This window comes from Buteo buteo, chromosome 1, assembly GCF_964188355.1.
Source record: "Buteo buteo chromosome 1, bButBut1.hap1.1, whole genome shotgun sequence".
Taxonomy (NCBI): domain Eukaryota; kingdom Metazoa; phylum Chordata; class Aves; order Accipitriformes; family Accipitridae; genus Buteo; species Buteo buteo.
In genome coordinates this window covers 82,096,299-82,123,157 of record NC_134171.1, presented here as the reverse complement: position 1 = coordinate 82,123,157, position 26,859 = coordinate 82,096,299, and the positions used below count along the sequence as shown (strand labels likewise).

Here is a 26,859-nt window from a genome sequence, read left to right as displayed (position 1 = left end):
GACTTGCACAGAAAAGCTACATCTATACAAACAAAAATGTTAAATCAGCTTACTGGTAAAAATCATAACTAGTTAACAAATGCGGTGTAGGAGATAACAGGTAGAATTCAGACTATTAAACGCCAGTGCACTTCAAGCTTACATTTAGTAGCAGCAGGCAGAGTATCAAAAGGATGCTGAAGAAAGCCACTTGGCTTCTTGTAGCAACACAGATAAGAGCCTTGAGGTTAGTATAGAAGACATTAACACGCTACTTGAACTACATTTCCCCAGTGGAAAACAGCCAATGTTTTGCATGGCAGAAATATAATGTACTATATAGAAAGCTCTGAGCTCAAAGCAAGCAGAAGCATTTCTACTGAAAAGGTCTATGAAAATATGTGACTCCTCCAAACAGAGGCTAAAAAGCCTGCTGCTGCTGGCCTCCAGTCTGCAACCAACTCAACCCCGGCAAGTTTCATTCTGCAAAGCCTCATCACAACCATATAAAGCAGTCCCAAATTTTCAAATCGATACAAGGAACATGAAAACAGAAGCTGGTAACAATGGAAACCCAATACAAAAAACATATAATTCTCTCAGGTGGCAAAAACATACAAAACATTGAACTGAAGAGAACCTTGAAACTCTGAGAGATGCTACACGCAGTTTCACTGTGGGAAGCACGTTACAACGAAAGGTTATAGAATGAAATCTGGGACAGAGGCAAGACTCAACAGGGCTGTAACAGTGTCCAACAGTATTACCTAAGCTCTTAATCATTACATAAGATTGCATCACTTACAGCGTATATACCTAGTATTGCCAAGATGGCCAAATATGCCTCAGTTTATCACAGAAGCTCATTCTTTTTAATCTTAAATGAAGCCTTAAAGGTTTTGCAATGTAAAAGGGCCAAAATTGTACCATTACAAAATTACGAACCAAGGAAATGTTATCTTCCTTCTGCACTGTATGCAGGATCAAATTCTCATCTTCCTATTAAAATGAATTCCATATTGTAACAGAAGCATCAACAAAGTTAAGAAGAAACAAGACAGAAATAAATTTCACAAATGGTATAACCGTTTCAGTGAAGTACATACCTGACACATGTAAGTCTCTCTATCTTTATTAATGTATATACTTCCTGCATAGATCTGGTAAAAGTACGGGTGACCGTTCAGAATTTGAGATACAATGCTAAATGCAGTGGTGTTATATTCTTACTGGTATGCTGTGTTCTTAAAGAAACAAGACTTTAACAGGGCTGTAATAACAATGGCTCAGGAGAGCGAGCGTTCAGACTGGTTAAGAGGGCCATAAACCAAGCAGGCAAACACTCCAAATACTTTTATTTTTTGCCTAGAGTACTTCTACGGGGGGAGAAACAACACAGGAGTAAGTTGCTCCTTCCTGCCCTCCACCAGGAATTTTACTGTGACAAATTAGAACCATAAAATAATTTAACTCAGAAGCGACTTGTGGAGGTCGTTTGGTCCAACCCCCTACAAAAGCAGGGCTAATTCCAATCTAAACCAGGCTGCTCAGGGCACTCTCCAGTTGACTTTAGATGTCTCCAAGAATGGAAATGGCACAACCTCTCTGAGCAGCCTGATCTAGCCTTGATGCAACCAGTGCCCATTGCCTTTCTTCCTTTCCCTGCGCATCTCTGAAAGAACCTGCTCCTGCCGTCCCTGCTCCTCCCAGGAGGTAGTGGAAGAGAGGGATGAGATTCCCGTCATCCTTGCCTTCTGCACAGTAACAAACCCAGCTCCCAAAGCCTCACCTTGTGTATCAGGCGGTGAGAAAACTGAAGAAAAGCATCCTACAGGAGAGTAAATTCTAGACGCAGACTGCAAATCAGAATGAATTTGAAATGATGGTGGTAAATTCAGTACAAAAGTCGAAAACCTCTGCTCTAAGAGAAATGTAGCAAACAGAATAGCTTTCTCCGAAGTCTCTTGAAAACAGAACCATGGAACAGTTAAGGAAGGAGCTGCCATTATGCCTTGGTCATTAACAAATTCACTAAACTAATTTCATCAGTTGGCTTTTAAAAAGAAAGAAACAACAAACCTATTTTTAAGAGATGAACAGAAATATGAAAAAGCTCATGAAAGAGGTTTTTTAAAATTTACTAAAACTGATAACCTGGTAAAGCTAGGGAATTCCATAACAACAGTCTAGACTCCAATTTCTTGAATACTTTGCAATATTTTCTCATTTCCAGGAAACAATAAAAGAGAGCTTATAAAGTCAGTGTGTCCCTGCTGTGCAATGTAAGTTGGCAGGAGGCCTAATTAGACAACCTCCAGAGGTCTCCTCAAACCCAGTTTTCTATGATTCTATGAACTATAATACATGACAACTAAAACTAAGTATATAAAATGTGATGGTAAGTATTGCTTTGAAAAAGTTTATTGAATTCAGAGAGGCACAATTTGTGAGGTAACAGTATATCTATTAGAGTATATTTAGTCTAAAGGTACTACATTGCTTCCTCCTACCCCAAGACTAATTTTCTCCACTCCCCCCAGCTTCACATTTTCCTCAAATTGTGATCTTTCTTCAAATTTGTAATTTTCTCCTTCAAAACAGAAGGAAACTCATTTCTTATGAGAGCTTATTATCACAGAGATTGCCTCTACAGTAGTACCTTGGCACCCACTTATGTTCTATAAATGTTAAGAAAAATTGCATAACATTGTCTCATATGGTACAATATTCTCTATCAGGGAAGAAACTCTTAAAAATGTATAAATGAAGAGAAAGATGGACTGAATCTGAAAATGGACACAAGATATTTACCTAGAAAACAGCTAATATTCTGATAAATGGAGGTATTGGAATTAAAATGTACTCCAAAAAGCTGAATTAATATTTCAAAAAGTAAAAATAAAAGCAAAATAAAATACAGAGCAATTTAGTTAGAATCCTGCATTCCTCTATAATCAGATTAAAATATCACAAAATAAGGACGCTGTTTTGCTTTTAGGACTAAATATCAGGTCTTTTTCATTATTAGAAGAAACAGAATGTTCAGCAATGGGAAACTTTGTTTTTCCACTGTCCATCGCAAAAACTGCCTGTATGCCATCACTCTGTGCCATAACACAACAAACACCTAAGAGGAAGAGAACTTGACAGCATTAATAAATCGTATTCTGAAATATCTTTCTCATGTGGATCTCTACGCACAAAATGATAAATCAGGCCATGCAATGTGTACAACACAAGCTGGAAACTGATAACCTAGCAAGATGCATTGCAAAGTCTGTCTTTCACTGTGTCATAAGCAAACTGAGACCGAGGGAGGGAGTTTAGGCCTGATTCTACGTTATCTGCTGAGGATTGTGACTTTAAGCAAGGTTAAGATTTGTGGGGGCCTTCTTTTGTACTGTTTTTAGTATCATTTAAAGCTTCCAAATATTGGAAGAAACACGTCCATACTTATGCTTACCAATCTTAATAACCAAATACATTTCTATGACTTATTGTCTGTCTTTTAAAGGAGGCAGTGGACTGCATTTTCCTCCAACACATGGGACGGGAATGGACACTGGTGCCTCAGATGTAAATCACGATTAGCTCCGTGCTCTTTCTCACGTTCCTCCCTCCCCTGCGCGCAAGGACCCCCCCAGGTCATACACTCGCTGGTGCCACTAGTTCAGCAGCCTTCCCCCGTCCAGTCGCACCCCTGCCCATGTGCAAGATGCAGGTCATCTGCGGATCGCAACCAACCACCTACAAATACGACGTGCCATGACGGTGAGAAAGCTGTCATGGCACAAATGTCTTTATTAATCAGGTGTGTAAGTGTAAGAAAAATAAGGTATACAAGGTTCCTCTACATTGATTTTCTGCCCCTAGGTTGAAAATAAAGGCTCTGGGGCCACAGCATACTTATGATATTAATAATATCTACTTTAATGCTTATTATCTAATATAGTCTCTTCACATATCCATTTGAGAAGATAATTTTGTATTTGAAGCATATTAAAAAGTATTTCATTATCCCAGATTTGTTTTCTAACTCTAGTAGTGTTCTCCCCCCACCCCGAGCTTGATAATATGGTGATAACTGCCTGAATTAATAAGCAGGTGATAGCTGACACAGTTAATTAATGTATTACAATTGCAGTTGAACTAGAATCATGAAACACATTTAACTTCTTTCTTATTATGAGCCAGCAGGTACAATAAAGTTCCCTATTTAAAACTTTTCAATTTCATCACCAACCACAAAAAGTCAAAAGCTATTTTAGTCAAACCTCAACGGTTAAAACATCTTTTATATTACTATTTTAAATTTGTTACCCATTAGTGTTATCTTGATTTCTTTCTGAACTCTTCATATTGCATTTCAGCCTACCAATTTACATTTACAGAGACAAGTTGAGGTCACCAGCCAGATCTACTGGCTTTTAAGTAAGAAAACTAATAAATTGGGCAGCTATTACAAAAAGGCTACTGATAAAGAGAAAGCAAACACATCCTACACGGGATCACACACACAGGCACGATCTTCGTTTACCATGTACTATTTATATTAATCTGATGAATTAAGGCTGGTGAAATTACCCCATTCGTTCTTAAGCATACATTCTAAAACTAAGTAAATTCACCTCAGGATAGAAAAATCTGACTATGAATCAATACAAAACAAGACAAAAAATACAGGGGAAATAGGAAACCTCCAAGATTTACAGATAGGAATTAATGAGAAAGTGCTAGCTCCTCACACCACAAGGAACTGTACTAGTCTGGAGTAGAACATGAAAAAAGCAGCATGAAGTGTCATGTGCTGAAGGGGCAATTGCTCACGTGTGTCAAATGGTTTCCATTAAGAAACATCAATGTTTTAGATTTTTAAAGGAAATCACCAGATTCCACAAAAAATTATAACATTTTCATGTAAAAATCAATTCACATCAATTACTACAACACAAGGAAAAAAAAAAATCTAATTCCCCAAAATCTGAAATAGATTATTGTATTAGTTCGTCAAAAAGAAAAAAAAATTAAAAAATCAAAAGATAACCACAAGTTCCATAAATCTAATGGCTTAGTTTTCATCCACCCATCTTTCTTGACATGTGGTAATACAAAATAAATGCTTACACTTCTCATTTATCATATTTTACTATGATTTTTATTTGCCTGTGCACATATTAATGAAATATCACTCTAAGGATATGAAATATTACAATAAGAATGTCCTCAATTCTGTGAGGACTGCTTTGCTAGGCAGACATCATGGGAACAGGGGAAAGAAAAAAAAGGGGGGGGGCACATTTTAAATGGATTCAAGGATGAGCAAACATTTTATAAGTTTAAAAATCTCCATTACCCTAAAACAACATTGTATTAACACGTGCAGAGGCCCTGATTCCACAAAACAAACACTAAATTGTTTTAAAATCAGAAGTGCAGAAAAACTCAAAACCAGAATTAAGATACACACAATTATGAAAACAAACCCCTGGGTCTGATACTATCACCAACATAAATGTCACAAAGACAAAAAGAAAGTAGACAGATACTTGCCTTCTTCTGACCTTTAGCTCATAAATCTGGCAAATCTTTCTATGAAATGTAAAGTATTTTAATGAAAACATGAATGTAATTTGTCCAAATTTTAAGTCCCATCTAACTTGATCATCCTGGTCTAAATCCTTTGACATGAAAGTAAACCCCATCTTTTTACTACACAGTTTTATTTCCAGGCATCCATCTCAGCTTCCCATCGTGATTCACTTAAAGGGTCTCATGAAGGAAGAGTAACATTGAAAAGTGAGAGTTATAATAGGAGTCCACCACTACGACTCATTCAAGTTATTGTTATAGGCAGCAATATGCATCATCAATTACAAAGCAAACATATCAGGAACAATGCTGAATGAGCAAAATTCCTTAATTATTTTAAGCCTAAATTTTCCATGTAATGTAATTTCTCTTTTCCAGTTTAAAAAAAACCAAAAAACCAAACCACAGGCTAAAAGTCTCTATAACTTAAACTCCTCAGAGTACTGATAATTTACAATCACAGAGTTTGTAAATTTATTTCCAACTGCGTTCCTTTAACTTACTGCACTTTGTATAAACTGGACAATGAAAAAAAAGAAGTTAATCCATTTCCACTATCTACGTAGTCATGTATGTCAGATAACGCTATGTTTGTCTTATACACAGCGGACCTAAACTATCAAACAATATTCTTAAATGTTACCAGAAAGTGATGCAAAGAAAAGTTATCACAACCTGTACTACACTTTGCTACTTCCTCCATGTTATTTTTTTTAATCTTTATTGTTTGCATGTAGTTTCCTTTCCAACTCCTTCCTCCAAATGCTCCTTTGTACCCTGCATTAGTAATTATGGTGATATGAACAGACTTCTCATAGAAGTCTTAAGACCATAGAGCAATTCAGTACCTGGATCTAATTTTCTGTAGAACAAATGAGGAGAGCGCAGAGGCAGAACAAAACAAGAAAAGGAAGTCCTTGCATTTAATTACTTATTCATTCTCTGTGTATGCTGCATATATATATATATATATATGTGGACAATGTCATCGTAAGTGAAAGACATAACGAGAACATGGAAAAAGATACCTCAACATCTTTGGCAGCAGTCCCACAAATTGTCCTGAAAGAAGTCAGCAGAAATAAATAATTACATACCACAAGAGTTATGAAGGCCTAGGGGGAAAAAATCCTGAAAATTTTCAGAGAAAATGAGGATATGGAAAACAGGAATTTCTAGGAGAAACCTGAAATGAAACTTTCACACAGACTATCTTCTCTCAGAATGAACGCTGAAATCATTTCTAGCATTTAAAAACATTTTATGAGCATTCTCCTTTAAAACGCCTTCTGTAGTTAATATGTACTTCAAATGAGCTACAGATGAATACGAGTTGGAAGAGAAGCCATCCAGTTCAACCCTTTTCCCCAAGACAGATTCAACTACATTATGTCATTCCTGACATATTTGTCTTGTCTGTTCTTAATGACTTCCAATGAAGAAGCAATTTCCCAAAGCCAGCTATTCCAGTGTTTCACAATCTTTAGCATTAGGAAGTTTTCCCTATTATCTAACCTGAAGTTTTTTCCTCTACTCGAGAAAGCCCCTCATTTCTTGTACCATCCATCATGGCACTGAAAACACATTATGCCCTTTCTCTTTGCATAGCTCTTAAAGTACCGAAGAGTTATCATCTTCCCGAGATATCTGATCACCCTTATCTGGACACTATCCAATTATGCTCGTCGCTCTTGGAGAGCGATGCCCAAGTTTGGGCACAAGTGCTCCAGCTGTAGGGCAAAAGGGCTGCTTCACGTTTCTCCTAGGCTCCCCTGTTTATACAAACTGGTTTGATGTTTGCCTTTTTTGTAACAGCATGACACTGTTGACTTTATATTCAGTGCATGATTCACTATCATTCCAGCTACTTTTCTAAAGAAATGCTGTCTAAGCAGTTGTTCACCAACCTCTGCTTGTAAAGTTATTCCTGCTTCAGCATAGTATCTTCTATTTATCACTGCTGACTTTAATTCTGCTTTTTTTTCAGATTATTTCTCTAATTTGTCAAGATGATTTTCAATATCACTACAGTCCCTTAATGCTGGCATATTTAATCAGAACATTTAATTTCATCATCCAGGTTCCTAATGGAAACACTGATCAGAATTAAAACTCCAGACCGACGACTGCCAAGTCTCTTTACTTCAGAGCAGATAAAGCACCAGACCATCTCTTAATACTTAAAGCTGATATTCTGCAGTCCTTCATATTTTCTTAACTACAAAATAGGGAATATATATAATGGAGTGTTACATACATTTCCCACTATTTATTCTCTGGTATAATAGATTTCTTCTGAACATGCATTATAACACTAGATTTCTCTCCGCACAACTTGATTCCTCATCCTAAGCCTATGTGTGCGTGTGGGGAGGCGGACTGCGAGTACAGAGTCCTTCCCTTTCTCCACCACAAGGGACCATGCCGTCCTTTGGAGGAGGGGTGCTGGGAGTGGGCTGCCGGCGGGGCCAGCGCACGAAGTAGAGACCACTGACGCTGCTGTGACGGGACAGCGTCAGCGTGCTGCGCCCGTGGCCTGCCTGGCACCCGTCTCCTTTGAAGTGCACCCTCTGTGAGGAGGGCTGAGAGTACCTGCCCTAGAGTCCTTCCCCTCCTTGACAGTTCCCAAACCAGTTGGGCACTGGTGGTTTGCTCGGGGCACAGAAGGGCCCAAGATCCCATCGAGTCTCTGAGAGCCATCATTTCAACTCAGAGCATAGAAGGTAACTTCCCAGTCACACACCTTTGTACTGGATCGTTCTTAGAGCGGCCAAACTGCTGAAACTGCAGTTTGGACCATTATGCACCCAGGAGGCAGGGAAAGAGAAGGCTTACCAAGAAGTCTGAGCCCCCAGAATACAGTATTTCTGTCTGATTGCAAGTCAGCTGCACTGCTTTCAATTCAAAGTACTTTAGCTTTCCTCTACTCTATTTCTGTCAAAATAACTCTTAGTTTGCTGAGACAGTGTCATTTTTAATGGTGAACTATGTATTGCTACACAGGGATGCCTACAAGAGAACACATACTAACTAGCTATATATAGCTATATATATTTATAAATGTGTAATATTTCTAGAATTAGATAACAGGTACAGTTATTTATATTAAAATAACACTTTGATTACGCTTACTGATTATACAATATATTTCTGTCTGCTTTGGGTGAGCAAATTCTCAATATTTCATTTTATCCCAGGGAAAAAAAGGATTTATTTCCCAAGACCTTCAACATTTCTCAGAATCTTCTATCTCCACATTCCACCCATCGTGCAAAGCTCATTCTTGACATTAGTGTAGGGCTTCCATGATTCATAAGTGTTCACTGTAAAAGGGAGTTCAGATTCCTTAATGATCTGCAACCCTAGCTGTGCAGCGGTTTCTACAGAGATCCCTACTCTTGCGTAGGTCAGGAACCTTCCTGCGGCCCAAAGGGATTCCAGTGCACATAATGGTCCTAAGGTTACAAGTCTGATGGTCAGCAGAAAACTGGGAGCCTAGAAGAGGAAGTAGTTGTCTGCTGCCTACATAACGCCAAAACAATTTATGGTATATTATGTCTAGATTCCTTCTTTTCTTATCAGTCAGTCTTATTTCTCAAATTCCTTTGCTAAATTAAGTATTGTTCCAGCAAATACAACTACACTGCATAATACCCTCTATAGAGTTGGGTCAGCTACCCCAACAGATGTTCACCTAAGCTTATATAGTCTTTTCGTCTCACCAGCTCAAAGGAATACTCCTCCTTTTGGTCATAAGCTTTCAAAATTTCTTAAAAAAAACTCTGGAAAACTGTCCACACACTGACTATACTTCAATAATTCTTCATATAAAAAAGAGGCGACTCTTTATGATAATGTAACTTAACAAATTATCTAAATAAGCAATACCACATGTGACCATAACAAATCGATCTTATACTCACTACCTCATCTCAATCCACTCTCATACACGCACATGCAGAAAACTTGACACACAAATAATCTTAGATTTTCTTAGTACGTTACGTGACCTGTATTGTTCCATAAATCAAGACCTTCTTAAACCGTACTACCAAACCGGTCTACAAGACTATTCAGGCAATGAAAAATCGCCAAGGCTATTAAGCACACAGATACAGCAGCTAACTCAGTAAGTGCTTGGCCAGCCGGCTGCTGGGCGCAGGCTGAGTATCCCTGTGTTTTCTTAACCCCTTTTCCTAGGGTGGAGAAGATTGAAGATTGAAGCGTGAGCCACTATTTTTTATGTTCTTCTATGTAAATTACAGTAATATAAACAACAGAAATATGTTTATTTTTAATTTCTTTCAGAGATGAGTTAAAAAGTAGTCTTTTAGTTTAGCTGTGTTCTGTACGACATCCACATCGCTCTGTATCTTAAGGATACTCCAGCATGGCTGACGTACACACCCACACAAATTTCCTCTCACCTAACTCAGTGCCAGTTTAAGATAGGTTTCACCTCAGCGCTAGCTTAAAGCTAGGTATCCTGAGCTATTCTGCTCAAATTATTTAGTTCACTGAGGCATGCCTATTACTTTCAAGGAGAAAACAACAAAAAATACTGTATCACGCAATACAAAAGGTCTGGAGGACAACTTACGCTCACTCACATCCTTTGGGAGAAAGAGAAAAAAAAAAAAAAAAAAAAGAAAAGCCAAACATGCCCACAGTCTTTCTGCAATTTATCAGCAGGTCAATAACCTCCTGAGTACGTGCAGGCCACTGCCCTGCTCAAACCCGCACCAAGCAACACTGGGGATGAGTCTCCAAACCCCACCAATTATCAAATTTTCAATCCAGCTGTAGGAGCTCCGGCAGGAACTGCAGCGGTCCCAGGAGCAGCCCAAGGCAGAACAAACTCTCTGGCCCAGGTCACTCCTGCGCTCGCAGTTGTGCAGCTGCGGAGCACGGGCTGAGCCGCTTCCCGAGCGAGAGCCGCCTCCCTTACCTCCCCGCGTTGGCCCCAGCGCAGCCGGCCGGGAGAGCACATCACATGTGGCACTCGGCCCACTGGCTCACACTTTTCTTCTCTGTTCCCAAGATTCAGCTCAGCTGCTACCCCCTCCCCGCATCCATAAATAAAGCCCAAAATAAAAAGCTGTGGAAGCCAGCCTTACTACTGGCCTAAAAGCAATAGCTTTTGATGGAGTGAATGGGGAAAGAGGTAATACTGGCGGAAAGCAAGAAATGAAAGTGGGCCAAAGCCTCAAGCACAGGACATGAGAAAGCAAACAGAGGGAAGAAGAAGTGGACAGAAAGACAGGCTCACCAGCTGTTACGCTGTGGCACGGCACAAAGGGGAAAAAAGAGCTAATTCTACCTCTTCCTTTTAACACGTCGCTTCCAACCTCCTTCCCCATGCTCATTCACTAGCATAGGACAGCTACCAAAAGGAGGGTCTCTTTACTAGCACGAGCCTTAGAGGGACTGTCTGGAGACCTACGAAGAATTTGGAGCATTCGAAGTCTCTTTGCCTGAAGTCTAACTTCCACTTGGCAACGTGAGTCAGTGCTCCCTAATGAGTCTGGTTTACACAAGTCCCTCTGTTTTTCATCGATCAATCGGGTAACGTCTGGACCATGTTAAGCATCGTATGGGTATTGGGAGGCATGGAGCATCCAGGTGGTCCTTCAGTGGACGAGCAGGCTTTTAGCCTTGAACTAACACATGCTGGAATTCAAGAAATAACAGCACTTCTGGATTAGAAGTTTCTGAGTCCTGGCATTTTAATTAAGATGCCTCTACTAAGTAAGCATTAAAAGTATTTATCACTAGCATTTATCTTCAGCCAGAATGGATAATAGTATCCTCTGAATCTGCCTTGTTAATACTCTAGCTGAGACTGTTAACCCCTCACCATTCCCTCCCTTATTTCTCAGTCATGTGAGGCAGTTCTTTCTCTCTGCTGCTTTCCCAAAGTAGAACAACATGAAAAAAATGTTCTAAGGGTTTTAGACCAGGAGACTAAGAAAATAAAAACTAAGTATAAGCAAATTTCTTTTTTCCTAGAAAAGGTTCCAAAACCAAAGTAGGCAGATTTGCAGAACCATTTCCGCCTGAGGAGCTGATGAAAAGAGCAGGATTCCTCCGAACATGCCTACCTTTTACTATTAGTATGTATTTACACACAAACTGCTCCACATTTAACGAAGGATTAAAATAATTAAACCGAGTTACTGTTATTCCTTACTTTACTTTTATTCTTTTTTGTGTTTAGACAACCTCCGCAGTCTCCAAGAGCCACAGCAGCACCCTGGTTCCCCTGGAACCCAGTCGTCCCATTCCTCCAGCCACTGCATGAGTCATTATTGTGGAGCACGACATTCCCTTTGTAAAGCACTGGTTCCCAAACCACCGTCCTCAGAAAGCTGGCTGGCTACATGCTGCTGGCGCAGGTCCTTGCTTCCAACCGCTGCATGGCTTCAAAGACAACCAAGATGCATTAACCTTACCCTGATACACATTTCCCTTGTAAGCTGCTACCTCAGTTGCCGCAGGGCAACTATGTTCTTGTGAATGAGTGAGTAGGTGTCTCAAAATAATTTCTAAGTCACAGTCCACACAAACAAAAAAGAGAAGAAAAAAAAACCCAAACCAAAAACCCACGTGGGGAAGTCTTGCACTAGATAACGTGTCAGCTCTCCATGCAAATCTCCCTGGTCCAGCAAGTCTGGGAACTAGACCGAGACCAGGAATTATCTCCAGCTCTACCATGTGGAGATGCGAGACACCAGGCCAGTTGCTTGTTTTATTTAAACATGTGTTTCTTTTACCAGCAATATTAACATTGCCTTGTTCCTGTTTATACTTACAGAAAGGAGAAAATAAACTACGTAACTTTTTCCCTCTCATTTTGTTTTGCTCTTTTAAGAGTTCCCTGTTCCTGTCAAAGTGAGTTAGGCTAAACAGAAACAAGGCGGTTTTGTTCCAGAGCAAATGCGTCCACACTTGGAGTTATTTGGGAAGCGTTCCTACAGCTTACATGCATACCACCCCACCCCCCCTTAATCCTCCTTAACCTTCACACGAAAGAAGGCCCTTAGGTTGGGTAATTGGTTCTTTACTTAACAGACCACAAGAAAACACAATTTACCAGAGACAGCAAAGCACGCAATACCAACACGCTGCTTTTACTGGTTTGGTGAGGCACCTATTTTAGCGGCTTAAGAGAAAAGTTTCTAATCATCTGCAAAGGGGCAACTGCATCATGACAAGAGCGATACTGCAGCTCAGGGGATCCTGAAAGAGAGTCTGGATTCCCTGCACTGATCCACAAGTGACACACTGGGGAATCAACTCATAAATTCAACACAACCCTCAGCGCGAACTCGCGTTAAGTCCAGGCTCAGCGAGACCCGTGATCCAGTGTGCCGGCTGCAATGAATGTCCTGGAGAAAACGTAACGCTTTCAGTTCCCCAACACAGACTCCTCCTGTAAGTCACTCTGAAATCGCACAGAAAATCTAAGCGGATCGCTTCCCAGTAACAGCAACGTTACTTGACAACTAGCACGTATGTTAGTAACGCAGTAAATGTAAATGTACTACAGCACTCTGCAGGGGTAGCTCGCAGTCCTGAATCCTTATTGGCTCACAGAGCGTGAGTTTTCATTTCGCTCTTTCAAACGAATTAGAAAGTCTGTTTCGTGCAAGGTTTTTAAGTGAATCGGAAAGGCACCTCTCTGCCTACAGGCTAAAACGGAGGTGTACCCGGCCAGGTTCGCCCTGCGCTCTTTTCAAGAGGGACAGCGTTTAAGCCGGCGAGGCGAAGGATGAAGTAGTAGTAAACTTACTTTCCAGTGATAAATTGGCTTCTGGATGGTGTGCACATAGGCTGTACATAATAGTTCTCCAGTTTAACCCCTTCAGCGGCTAGCTTGTCCAGAGTGGGCGTCCTGATCTCCGATCCGTGGTACCCTACGTCTCTGAAGCCCTGATCGTCGGCCAGGATGAAGACGATGTGAGGCTGCGAGCCGGGGGCGCCGGCCCCCAGCTCCTCTCCCGGCCCGGCCCTCGTCGCCTCCGTCCCTCCGGGGCCGAGCCCGAGGCTGTCCCAGGACAGGTAGCCGTAAGTGAGGAGGCTGAGCACCGAGAGGCCGGCCAGCACCCCCACGGCCACCATCTTCCCCTTGCAGAGGCGGTGAGGCCAGCTGCGCCCACCGCGGGCCATTCACCTCGGCTGGAGCAAGAGCGAGACAGAAGAGAAAAATAATAATAAAAAGGAAAAAAAAAAACCCCAAACCGCCAACAAAGCGAAGCGGTCTCTGAGGCGGGGGCAGGCAGCGTCAGAGCTCCCGCCGGCCGGGGGAGCGGACTGGAGCCCCGCTCATCGCGCCCGCCGCCAACTTCAGCAACTCCGGCCGCTGCTGCGGGAGAGGCGGCGGAGGCCGCCCTGCCCCGTGCCGGTGCTGGAGCCGGAGCCGGAGCCGGTGCCGGTGCCGGCCGGGTGGGCAGGGCCCCGCCGGGGGTCACAGCATCCTCGGCCCGCCTCCGGCCCCGCGCCGGGGCGCCGCTGCCTGCCCGTCCCGGGGCCGGTGCCCATGGCGGGGCGAGTCAGGGCGCCCCGGCGCAGCGCCGCCGCGGCCAGCGGGACGGGACGGGACGGGACGGGACGGGACCGGGCGGGACGGGACGGGACGGGTCGGGACGCGCCGGGCCGCCTCCCCCGCGCCCCTCGGCGCACACCGGCCCCTCCGCCCGCCCCCTCCGGCGCTGCCGGGCCGCTCCCTCCCCTCCCCGCCCCTTCTCTGCTCTCCGCTCCTTTCCTCTCCCCGCCGCCCCCCCGGCGGCTCCCGGCGCAGGCGGGGGAGGGCAGGGGGACCCCGGTCCCGGGAGGCAGCCGGAGCCCTGCTCCCCCCCCCGCAAACCCATCTCCTGCCTGCGCCCTGCCCGCGCCTTCCCCCCGGCCAGCCCCCTCGGCAACTTCTTCCCTCCCTCTCTTTTTTGCCTTTCCTCCCGTCTCCCCCTCTCTCCGCACCTCCTCTCCTTTGCCTCGCTCGCCCCCCGCTCGGATGCTGCTGCTTCCCCCGCTGCTCCCCGCATGTCGGAGGCGAAGCTCTCCTCTCCCCCCCCCACCCCGCTGCAAAAGGCAGCCCTTGCCGCCCCCGAGTCCCGCGGCTCCTTCCCAAAGCTAGGTGGTCGTTTTGGTCCCCCCCTCCCCGCCCCCGAAATATCGATTGGTTTAAGTGTTTCTGAAATCGCCACAAACATCTGGAAGGTATGAATGGACCGGATTTGTTTTCGGCCACAAACCAGTCCCAAATCCCAAACCCTCCAATTCTGGTAAGGCTGTGGCAAACGCAAGGAATGTGCCTATTGAAAGTGCTATCATTTTTATAAATTTGGGTTAAAGTATGAATGTGCTGCAGTTGCAAAACACAACTTCACCCCAGTCCTGAAAGACACTGAAGCAAGCAGAAACTTAACATTCATGCGTGATTAGGCTGAACTGAAGTAAATGTGCAGGTTTGACCTGTCTAACATGAGTCATCATGACAGCAACAACTTTTACTCAAACTAGATTTTATAAAGCATTAACTCTTAAACACCTATGGGGACGAAACCCTGTAGTTACTGCACCTCCGCGCCGGCAGCCCCCAGAAGCTCCGGCTGGTTCCAGCTACCAGACAGCCTGCCTGGCATCCCTCCCGCAGGAACGAACGCTTCTCTCTCTCTCGTTTTAAGAGCTGACAGATTCGAGTACTGGAAGTTCAGTATACTCTTAAAAGTTCACTCTGCTCTGCTCCCCATGGCTCTCACCTCAAACAGCCTTCTGTAGAACAGGGGAATGGTTTTGGATGGGGAGGGAGCAAGGCAGGCTTCTTCCCTCATGGAGCACAACTTCACTCTCGCACGGCATGGTATTCGGTTGTGCACTGCCTGAAAAATCAAATCAGCTGGAGTAGCTTCTCTAGTGAAGTTCCTAACATCGCCATTATCATATCAGAACGGAAGGGGTGGCATGACCGTCAGTTTAATGGTTCCCAGAGTTAACATTTTTCTCCCAGGTACACCTTCCAATGGGAGCTTCGAAGAAGTTTCCACACACTACATGGATAGAGCAGACACAAGAAGCGGCTTCTTAACTGATATCCATAGTGTGCGTATTAGATGTCAAATGTTGGCTTACACACTTTAATTACCTTCAATAACGTTGTCTAATGCGAGTGTCTGGATTTTGCCTGCCTAGACGGCTGCACAAATGCAATTCAGTTCCTAACAACGCTTGGTGTCCTTGTTCTGGGGAGAAAAAAATAAAGTAATGCCGTCCTGAGGGAACTTTAATTTGGGTCAAATCTAACTGATTTTGTGCAACCTAATGTGAACAGAAATGTCTCACTCTAAAATTTCCACCTAAAAAGAGCTATTCAGAAATCACTAAGCATTGTGCTGCAGTTTACACTGCTGCAGCAGGGAGAACATGGAAGTAAAAGTGGATTTAGTGATTTTAATGTGCTACCTAAGGGCTTGTCCACACTGGAAAGTGATATTGATAAAATTACATCTGCATTGTAAAACCTACAAAGTTTAGCTCTTGAGGTAGAACATCATCTTCTGAAATCAGAGGAACTTTACAGCATGTTAACTCAAGCTCTTTTCCCCCCAAAAAAACCAAACCCAAACCACTCGGAAGCCTTACACTGAAGAAATGCTTATATTTTCATATACTGAAATGACATTCCCTTTAAAAGAATTCTCTATTGAATTTTTTTTACTCCTGCTTTTCCCCCCACGTTTACAAGACCAAAAGAATGCATATAGAAACCTAAAACTATAAATGGTAAAACACAAATTGGATTAGTAATGCTATTTTGCCTTTAACTCATCTACTGCAAAATGGCAAACAAAATATGATGCCCTTTTAATATAAGCTGTAATAGCACCATGGACCCAGACAAACATTAGAGCATCACACTAAGTATCTGATCAAATGTATACATGCTTTCTAGTAGTTAAATATATTGTTCATTAATTCTTCTGTTTTAAAAACTATCAAACACCAGCTGTCACAGTACACTTATATAATCCATGCATTATGATATCCACATAACAGTTTCTGTAACTAGCCATATATGATTTTGCTTCTACAATCAAAATACTTCCAACACATCCAAAATACTCAGATTGGCAGGAGGCTGGCTAAAGGGGATCATTCCCAAGTAGGTGACCAACATCAGCGAGCAGAACCACAGAATCATCTAAAAGAGTTTGGAATTAAGATTGTTTGAATAGTAAAAAAAAAAAAAAAATATATCATTAGGCAGAGGCAACAGAGTTTACCTCCCTAAAGAGCACAGCTGTTAGCAGGAGAACCTAGCCTTCGATTTTCCAGCGCTGCCTTATGGCAGTGCCCCATTAGGCACGCCAAACCCTGTTAGTCACCACCCAACTGCAAATGAAACCATTTGAGGGCAATCTCTGTCAGACATCCATAAACTCGACCTTCTTTCTTTACGGGCCTGACAAAACTTCCCTTCCCCCCCCCCCCCTTTTGTAAAAACAAAGGTAGGCTTATGTCAGCAAAATCCTCTGCTGACCTTCAAGTAAAGAGGCCTTGACCATAAAGTTAACTCAATTAAACCTGTGCAGAGAGGATGACTTTAGCTGAAGGCTCATCTGCAGTTATCTTCAGTCAAGGTAAGGGCTGTTAAACATGCCCTTTTCTAGTTGTTTCAGATCAGGCTGACATCTAACCTTTCTGTTTCTGAGACGTACATATTTGACACACAAATACACCCCAAGAAGATAGCAGCTTTGTAAAGTTAAGTGCAGCTGAAAAATTGAAGGAGACTGTTCCTTCAAAGCCAGTCACAACAGAGAGCAAAGAGTCAGTACTAGCACAGACAGCAAAGAATTAGTCTGGTTGAAGGATTTTCTGTCCCAAGCCTGGGTTCTGAGGAATGGCCCCGGGACGTGTGACTCAGAGGGGTGTCTCTGAGTCACAGCTCCGCTCCTATTTCCTCCACGCTACCGAGCCGCTTGCTGCTGGACTAGGTCAGGCTCAGGGAACAGGGAATCTAAAGGGTGTTTTGGGGAAAAAAAAGCTGTTCTAAAATGAGACACACCTTGGAAGACGCAGATAAAAATGTTTTCCAAAAAGGATGGTAACACCTATTATATTTTCTTTCTCTGCCCTAACTAGCCCTTTCTGCCAGCTGCTTCAGAAATGAGAGACTCCTGTGGTGCAGGAGGAGGCTGGCACACAGCTCCAGTGTGAGCAGCATGTCAAGGCTGGAAGATGCAATCTCTCACTCCTTGCACCAGTACGCATCCTGAGAGGGAATCTCAGTCCCAGTTCAAGAGAAGCAGGAATAATAATCTAAATGAGGTCTTGGGAAGACAGTTTGTAGGAAAAAATAGATTCACGTGCTAACACTCCTACGATAACATTATTATAACTGTTCTAACACTTAGTTCAGTCTTAGAAAGGTAATTCTTACTAGCTGGAGACTACATGTTTCTTCTTACCTTCGAGTCAAAGCTGTCAGTAACAAGAAAGGCTGCAATACAGGATGTGCATTCCAGTGCTCTTCCTGGTTATGCCTGAGGCCAGAAATCTTTGTCTGCTTAAAGAACAGCTTTTTGAACTGTTATTTTTAGCTTAATAGCGACAATGATAGTAAGAGCAAAGCAGGCTTTGGCCTACACACATAGTCAATGTTCTTCATACTTCCAAGAGCAGGAAATATAACTAGGCGTTTCCTTTTACCCCGGTTAATTTTTGCACACCCCTGTCCTCAGCGTACCTTCCTAGTGGGGAAGGGAAAAAGCAGGACTTGACTGCATTCTGCTTCCCAGGTGGATGCTGTGCTTGTGCTTTTGCTTTTGCCAGGCACTCATCACTGGAAACAGCGTAGTAGAAACATGAATAAAAAGCTGGTGAGTCACGGGACTTACATCATTCCCTTTGCCTTCATTGGTGGACCCTGGTAATTAATTTACAGATGTGCTACTTCTGCATTATCAGATTCCACCCGTGGCTTACTCCCTGGTTTATGATGACAGAACCAGAACTTTGCTGTTAACTTATTCTATATTTAACAGAGATTTTCCTCGATTCCCTGCCGTATTTCATAGGCAAAGGTCCAGATTCTGATCTCAGCTGCCTGCAGTGATGTAAATGTGCAGTCACTCAACTGATGCCGATAAAGTCACTCTGGAAATTTAGGACTTGACCTTGGATATACCTCTCATGTCAGTCCCTGTAATGACTGAAACAACGCAACCTTAGAGCTGGTGGTTGCCTTCCTGGAGGACCCTCCCATTTCCCGGTTACGTAAGGTTCAAGATCCTAAATGAAACAGAATCAAGACTTTAATAAATTTGTATAGTCCTACTGAAACAACTGCTTCTGGAAACAGCAACTGGATGATATGCTACCTAGTGTGCTTCCTGAGGAAAAGGGGACATTTTAGCAGCAGATGCCAGGGAAAGTCCTTACTGAACAAAGGGTCACGCAGGTTCTCGGTGACGTTAGAGATGATATAACCCCTCTCGATATGACGTGGCTATGCCACTACATGGTAGTTAGAATTACTTACCTGCATTTGCTGCATTTATGCATTCACACCAACACCATCCCAGGCACCTCTCAGGACTGAAAAGTAAGCAAGCTTTATACACCCCGTTTGGTGGTCTGTCACAGCCGTGCCTGTGCTTGGCCACGGACCCACATGTCTGATACTGTCATCAACACGCATAAGTCCACAGGAAGCATCTTTGGACAGAGACTCTTTGGCTTACCACTAATACAAGCACTGTTGGTGGGGTTCTGCCGCAATGCTGGTTCTCAGCTAAGGCCACCCTTAACCTGAGATACAAACGTAGACACAAAATCTCCTTTGATTTTTTTTTTTTTTTTATGCTGCAGTCTGGATGTTAGTGAGTAAGGGGTGAGGACATTTTTTTGGCTTTACTGAGTTTCTGAAGAGCCAAATAATCTGAAGAGGTTACAGTGCACATTTAGAGGCTGCCATAGCCATCAGCATGTTACTGCTTTGAAGCTTTGGCACACTATTGTTAAAATCTCTTTCTCAGAGAGCAGCTATAATCTCCAACATGGTTTCCTTGCCACAAGTACTACAGAAGGAACAGTCTCATTTGTTCCTAGACCATGGGTTTTTACACACAAGGTCATCTGTCTTGTTTAAAACTTGTCGTAATATTAGTGCAGTTTAAAAGGCCAGAGCAAGAGAACTGGGGCAAGGCATGACCTTATAATGCAACATAAATCTAGAAAATCTAAACAGGATGGATATTTTCAGAATAACTGAAGTTTTACAGTGGAAGAGAAATCTTTCTCTTTGTAAAGAAAAAAACTGTTCTAGTTTATGAGGGATAATACCACAGCCTGCTGCAAGTGTTTTACCAACTGCCTGTCATTCACAAAACAGTACAATTTTTCCAGACAACAGCAGAACTGAAAATACAGATTGGTCAAAAGGGTACAACTGTAGCAAAATATAATTCTAAGTATTGCTTTTGGCCTGGTGAAGTATTTGATTTCAAGGTTACGAGTGCACAGCTGCAACAAAGCTGTCCCTTTCTAATGCAAGCTTTAAGGGGGAGGGATGCTTTTAACTTGTAATGGTGCATGATCTTCAGAAGGAAGAATGCTAATGAAGTGCTTGTAAGGCTCGGGATGTTTTAAATGGTAGTTAAATACTAGCAGTGGCATTTGGATGACTCACTGCTATACCAAATACAAGCTTCAGGTCATGCATATAGAACTTTACACATTGCAATGTCAGAGATTACTGTGGTAATAAGTTTTAATTATACCTTACAATGATCGGCAATTAAAACAAATCTAAATAAATTTTCAGAAGGTCCCGTAGTTCAGCCAGCTGTGCCTGACCAAAAGGGAGGCTACCACATAATTATAACAAGCACATACAAATATGTTTGCACACACTTGTAAGTGCTTCCTATAGTTACTGTGCTGTACTCACCTGGAGGGCAATGGGAAAGATTTTTCACAGATACACCTATCACAGCCTTCATTCTTTGTTTCAATAGTCTAATGTTACACTTCTGTTAGTCATCCTCCTTAGTTCTTTTGGAAACATAGCCACTAATGGTTTCATCCTTTCAGATATGTTTAAAAATGGTGACAAATAATTCTGGCACAACCCGCATCTACTTTGATATTTATAGTTTTGTCCTGCCCCGGAATGTTTTAGCTGTTGCTGGCCTCTTAGGAATCTACAACATTTTCAGGCTATGCAACTGTTGGAACTCCTGGTAAAGAAGATATTGGCTTCAGAGCCTCTGGAAATTTCCCTTTTTCTGTGAGGAGTGGCCACGAATTGTGATGAGTCGATTATTCGCTGCAGTTTCTGACATTCTACGTGCACACTAGTGCAACGTGTCTTCTTCTGTTGCTGTTTTATACTAGGCAGACTGCTGCATGTTGAACTAACCCAATCATTTTATTTGCACAGTGCTAATATAACCTTGTGTCATTTGTTTCTTAGAGCGCTCTTCTCTCCTTCTCCAGCTTCATCTCTACAGCCTTTGATATACCGACTGAACAGGAGATAGCATTTATGGTGGTGAGCCTGGAATGATGTGCATGCTGACCGACACCCCAGCGTGTGAGTACCGCTTGTCCTACCCGCTGCTGCCGCAGGACCTGCTCTACTCACCTTCCTTCCTTCCTCTACCTGGCTGCCCATATTAATTGACAGAACCGACAACATTCTTTCCCTCTTTCACATTTAATTCAAAATGACAGACCAGTCAAAAAAGTTCCAGGAGGGGCATGCACAAATGGAAAGATAATGGTTCCTAGTACGTTTGCTAAAGAGAAGAAATGCCATTTGGTTTGTGTTGCTGCAGCCTGGGAAGGCAAATGATGTCCAGACTGTGACAAATCAGTGGCTGCAATGTTTTAGCACAACTAGAGCAGGGCAATGGCAGTGGAAACAGTATTTTACAGATGTAGCTTTTCGAGTTTCATAAATTATGCAGTATAACACGATTGGTCAGCTGAATTCTAATATTCAAGTAAAGCTTATGAACAAATTTCTAAATAGAAAACTCTTGGACATCTGTTACAGATCGCCTATTGAAGAAGAAGACTTAGAGTTAAAGATGAACATGTTAAAGTTTTATTTCTCATATGCCTTTACCACTCCCACTATCCCTACATCATTATCCTTCTTATGCCCTAATGCCCCCCAAAGAGCATTTCTAATAGATTTGGTTGAATATAATAGATTTGGCTGTATCACACAAAAGCCCCAGTGCAGGACAAATTGTCCAATGTTGACAATTTATTTGTGAAAAATTAAAAAAATTGTGCCTGAACTAAAACATATGCTGTTAGAAAATTATTTCAGTGCCATTGAAGAAGCACAGATGCTTAAAAACTAATCATACAGTCAAACAAAAAAACTATGTGTCATTGGGGAGATCCAAGATTTACAAATAAATATTTCATGAAGTATTCACTGCTTGCTTGCCAGGGGTTGCAGAATGTAGTTCTATACCAAGAAAAATGCCATAAGAAAGGTAACATACACTAAGCAGTCACGGATATGTAAGAAGACATCAGTCATTAACAGAGATGGCTGAGCTCTAGTATATGGCAAAACTATATCCAGTGGCCTGACAAGGTCTGACAACAGGTATGCGGATGTCTTAGGAGATCCTGAAGGTCTGTATAACAGCACAAGGAACTTGAAAGACTGTTATTAAATATAGATCTACTTGAAATCCTGTATTTCATCAGTTTAATTTTTCTTTGTTTTTTTTTTGCTTGGTTTCTCTGGCTGTGAAAAAAAAAATGTGGAAAATGACATTTTAAAGATCCAGTTGGAACTATTAGAGTTGTGCTGGGCCTCATTTTGTACTATATAGGCTGTTTAAAACACAGTAGTTGTGTTGATTTACTTTGATTCTAGGCTAGTACTGGAAAATACATTGACTGACAAAAAATACTAAACAGCAGACCAAAGTATGTTTATATTCACTTTGTGCTAAAAGAATATACTGCCAACCAGTAATACCTGCATGAAATTTAAAGTATGCCATTTTCAAAAGCTTAAAGCAGTAATAACTCTTCTTTTCTTTAGACCTGCACTGTCACAACCATTGTTCTTCACACCAGTCTGAAATCCCCTGCCTTCCTATTTCATAATACTGATCATACAGTTTCTCTTGCTTATGGTGGTTTTTTTTTGTCTGCCAAGTCGCTCTGCAGAACACCAGACTGGTTCTTTGCTTCCTATACAAATCTCTAAAAAGTTCTAAGTCAATTTGATATAAGAAATAATTTTGTTTTAAATTAGTGCACCTGCTTCCCTATGGGCATATACGGGCAAGTGTCTTCTGAATGATGGTATAGATGAGTTTTTATTTTATCTACATGGAAGATTAAGCAAAAAATTCTCAGAGAGTACGCTAAAAAAGCGTGACAGAACAGTTACTGGGCTCTTGCTCCCAGGATGTATTACTCACATGAACAATACTGGACCAAGTGTTTCCTTTCATGCACTTCTCATTTCTTTTAATAGAGTTGGTGCAAGTGGAGGAAAAAACCCCCTTTTTTGCTCTTGGCAGGTTAGGATTCACAAGGATCAGCAGGACAATATTATTCAAACTCATTAAAATCTTGCAGCCCTTCAGAGTATTCTCTTCTGAATGCCCCAGACTCATCATGGGCCACAATGATTTCTGTAACAAAAACATCTATTCTGCATTTTGACCATCAAGTGTACAAAGGTAGAAAGTTAAAAACAACAGTAAATTTCTCATTGAGATTTTTCTGATTTTTCTCTAAGCTGAGAGAGAATGGTGCAATGGAGTTGCAGGAAATGCTTAACTTTCTTGTCACTTTTATCTTATCCCTTTTCTTCAAGGGTAGGTGGAACAATCACTCACCACACTCCTGCCAAAGAGGTGTCTCTCAGTGGGGCGGGGGGGGGGGGGACTACCTTAAGCTGCTGAATGAAATTAAGATAGATGTATTGAACAGGACAATTGCTGTTGTCTTTCTGCTTATTTCAACATCAAACTGTTGACATCACTAACTATAAATTTAGGGAGGAAAGTCAATAAAGAAGACACAAAGAGATCATAGGTTTTACAGGAAAATGGTCTTTGGTTGCTAGTATCCTTTCTTCCTTTTTCAGTTAAAAAAACACCCTCCTCCCAAAACCCAACAACAAAAAAACCCAAACACCCAGTCTCTCCCCCCCCCAAAACCCAACAACAAAAAAAACCAACACCCAGTCTCTGCCCCGCCCCCCCCCCCCAAAAAAAACCCAAACCCAGCCCAACACCTCACTCTTTCAACTTTAACTAGGCCACTGGTTTCTAGTTCAGAATTATTAACTGCTAGAATGTCATTACTGTAGAAAAGTGTTAGGTAATAGATTATAATTGTCATCTATGTATTTCAGTAATTGGAGCTATTCACAAACCAAACAATAGGACTAAACTCAAATGCAGAACTAATGAGTCAAGTCAGAAAAACGCTCACTGCATTCCTTCTGTAAGCACTGGAAAAAGCAATAAAGCTTGATATGGCATATTCCTTATCTACCTAGAGCTGGTAACAAACGCCTCTTGTCTAAGAAATGGGTACCTTCCAGCAACCAGCAGCTTGGGGACTTCCCGAGTTAGAAGTTGTGTCACAATCAATGATTGAAATGGAAATTATATAGTTTTATATTAAACCTGTTCATGTTCTTGATCTTATAGCCACCTTTGGTGTAAGTGTCACAATTTGGCTAATGCACTGTGAGAAATACCGCCTTCTATTTATTTTAAAAGCACTACCTGCTGGACTGCTCTGCATCCCTTTTTCTTGTATTGCATGACAGAATGAATGACAGGTCAGTATACATCTTCCCCACAAGATTCAGGACTTTATGAATAACCATGATACTCTCACAGTGTTTAAGAGAAGACTACTGAAAAGTTCAAGCCTATTTAGTCTCTCCTCATCCAGGAATGGTTCCTTATTCTAATTAAGATGTCAAAAAGTGTATTAATAAAAAAAACAAAACTCCCAACATTTCTTTTCAGGACACATATCCCCTCATTATATTGCTAATATGTATGTATATTATTAATGACTGTTTATTTGATAGCACAAGAGAACTAGCACATTCTAGCAATACTATTTTGCTTTGTGCAAGTACATACTATAAGAACTTTCATTCACTTTGTTTACTGTGAGTGAGTTTAATAGTGAGGTTTTCAAAGCAGTCACAGCTGTACTTTGTGAAGACAGTAAGAATTAGATTTATTTATAGATTTTATAGCTGGAAGAGCCCACCATGATCATCTACATAATAGCTCATGTAATACAGACTACAGAACTTCTCTGAATTTATGCTCTTATGAACATCTGAGCAAATGTTTTAGAAATGAACCCAGACTTAATTTAAAAGTTATAATTAAAAGTTATAATTATACTGTAATTATGGATACATCATAGGCTTGATGCACTGTTCCAGTTGTTAATCAGTATCACTCATAAACTTCTGTATTTTATTTCTAGTCTGAATTTGATACTGTCCAGTCCATCAGGCAACTACTTGTATTCCTCACTCATTCATAAACTCTCTGCTTACACACATAACCAAAAAATACATTAAGAGACAGAACATGATAGAAGAGAAAAAAAAAAAACCCACAAGGGTTTTAAGAAGTGTGCTATAAATCTCTTTTTGATATTTAAATAAAAAAGCACTTCATGAAAATTTGGTAAATTATCTAAGCATGTGTGAACACAGTCTATTTCAAAATAAATGTTATTTACTACAAATAGGAAACTGTATGTTGTTTTGTGGCGTGAATTTTCTCGGTTTATTATTCCCATTTTTATTAATTAGGCTCTATTGCTCCTTAGAAAGCTCTTTAGTAGAAATGACCTCTTCATCTATCCACAGAAATGCTGTAGCTGGGATAGTGGCAAGGCCCCCAGAAGCCTTTTCTGTAAAATCGTTGAAGCAACGTATTTCAGACCTGAACTGGAGGGAATGCCTTCAAGATCCAGTCTGCACCAAACCTACAACTGTCTCTTTGTAGCTTCTTCCTGGCACGCTTGCCTGACCTGGTTACCACTTGCAGCATTTGAACAGGCGTTAGTACGGTGTTTGTTTGGCTTTTTTGGCCAATTTTTCCATGAGTCTGAAACACTGCTACGCATCTTTCTTCTAACTATATACACTGACCATGTAGGGCACAGATACGTGATGTAACTGGAGATACATATGCTACATGTAAACTTCATTAAAGTTGCTGTGCACATATAGCCTTGTGAGCCCCCAATTTATAGCCCACTGGAAAGGCACTCTGTGGTGGACAGGAGTTACTCTTTTATTAAGCTCTTATCTCGCCTTGTGTCGCTAAGTCTATTGCTTGTTATGAATAATGGTTGCATGTGCCTTTTTTGATGAGGCACTTTTTTTCTAGGATCTAGGGTGAAATCAGCAACTCTCCAAAATTAATACAGCAGTTACACATATAAGTGACGTTTAACCATTTTTTATATTGATTCAGATCCAAGCCTGGAAGCCTTCTTAAAAAACCCCTTGCAACACTAAAATCACTTACGGTATTCAGCAGAACTACTGTATATTTTGTGTCATAGAGCATCAGGTAAAGCAATAACTAATTTGGCAGAAAATAAATGTTGCTTAGGAACCAAAAGGTAACAACGAAAAAGAATGCATTCATCAAATTATACTGCAGAAGTTGGCCAGAATGAAATTCACTGTAACACTGTATCACGCAGAAATGTAAAATCCGTAGGCAGCAGCGTGTTCTGAACACTAGGACAATCAAAAATTGCTGATTAAGTTCAATCAGTAATTAAAAAGCATAAAATGTGACCTCTTGGATTCTATAGAGGGCAATAAGTTCCAGCTGAAATGCGGTATAAGAGCGTGTCATGCAAATTAGAGCCTCAGGGCACTATTACAGTGTAAGTAATAACAATGAGCTTAAATTTTGCAGGTAGGGGGTTTCTATGACTTCCTCTGGGAATTCATGAGCATTTTGAAAGTCAGCAATAGCTCCATACGTTAAACAGGATTTCAGCTGGGCCTGGATGATTGCCAGAATTTATGAAAACATATCATCCCCTACTTTCCCAAACTGAAAGCGTAATAAATCAGGAATTTTCTGAGAACCTTTTATAGCGTTCTGATTTGGTAATATCACACATATCGCTGCTTGGATTAATTAACTACAACCCCAGCACCGTCCCAGGCTCATGGATGAAGCCCCACTGACTGTCTCTTCCAAACAGTGCCCCCCCCGCCCCGCTCCAAAT

General features: G+C 41.6%; 1 protein-coding gene across 2 annotated transcripts in view; it reads right to left on the bottom strand.

Moving 5' to 3' along the window:
- ARSJ (arylsulfatase family member J) overlaps positions 1–14,212 on the bottom strand; it is a 45,849-nt gene extending 31,637 nt beyond the window's left edge. Inside the window, exon 1 of one of the 2 annotated variants that reach the window (XM_075037630.1) lies at positions 13,361–14,212. In XM_075037630.1, coding sequence (XP_074893731.1) covers positions 13,361–13,737 — 377 coding nt within the window. In that variant the 5' untranslated portion in view covers positions 13,738–14,212. The remainder of the gene's footprint in view (positions 1–13,360) is intronic. The other variant, XM_075037636.1, reaches the window with a different exon arrangement.
- Between the last annotated feature and the right edge of the window lie 12,647 nt (positions 14,213–26,859).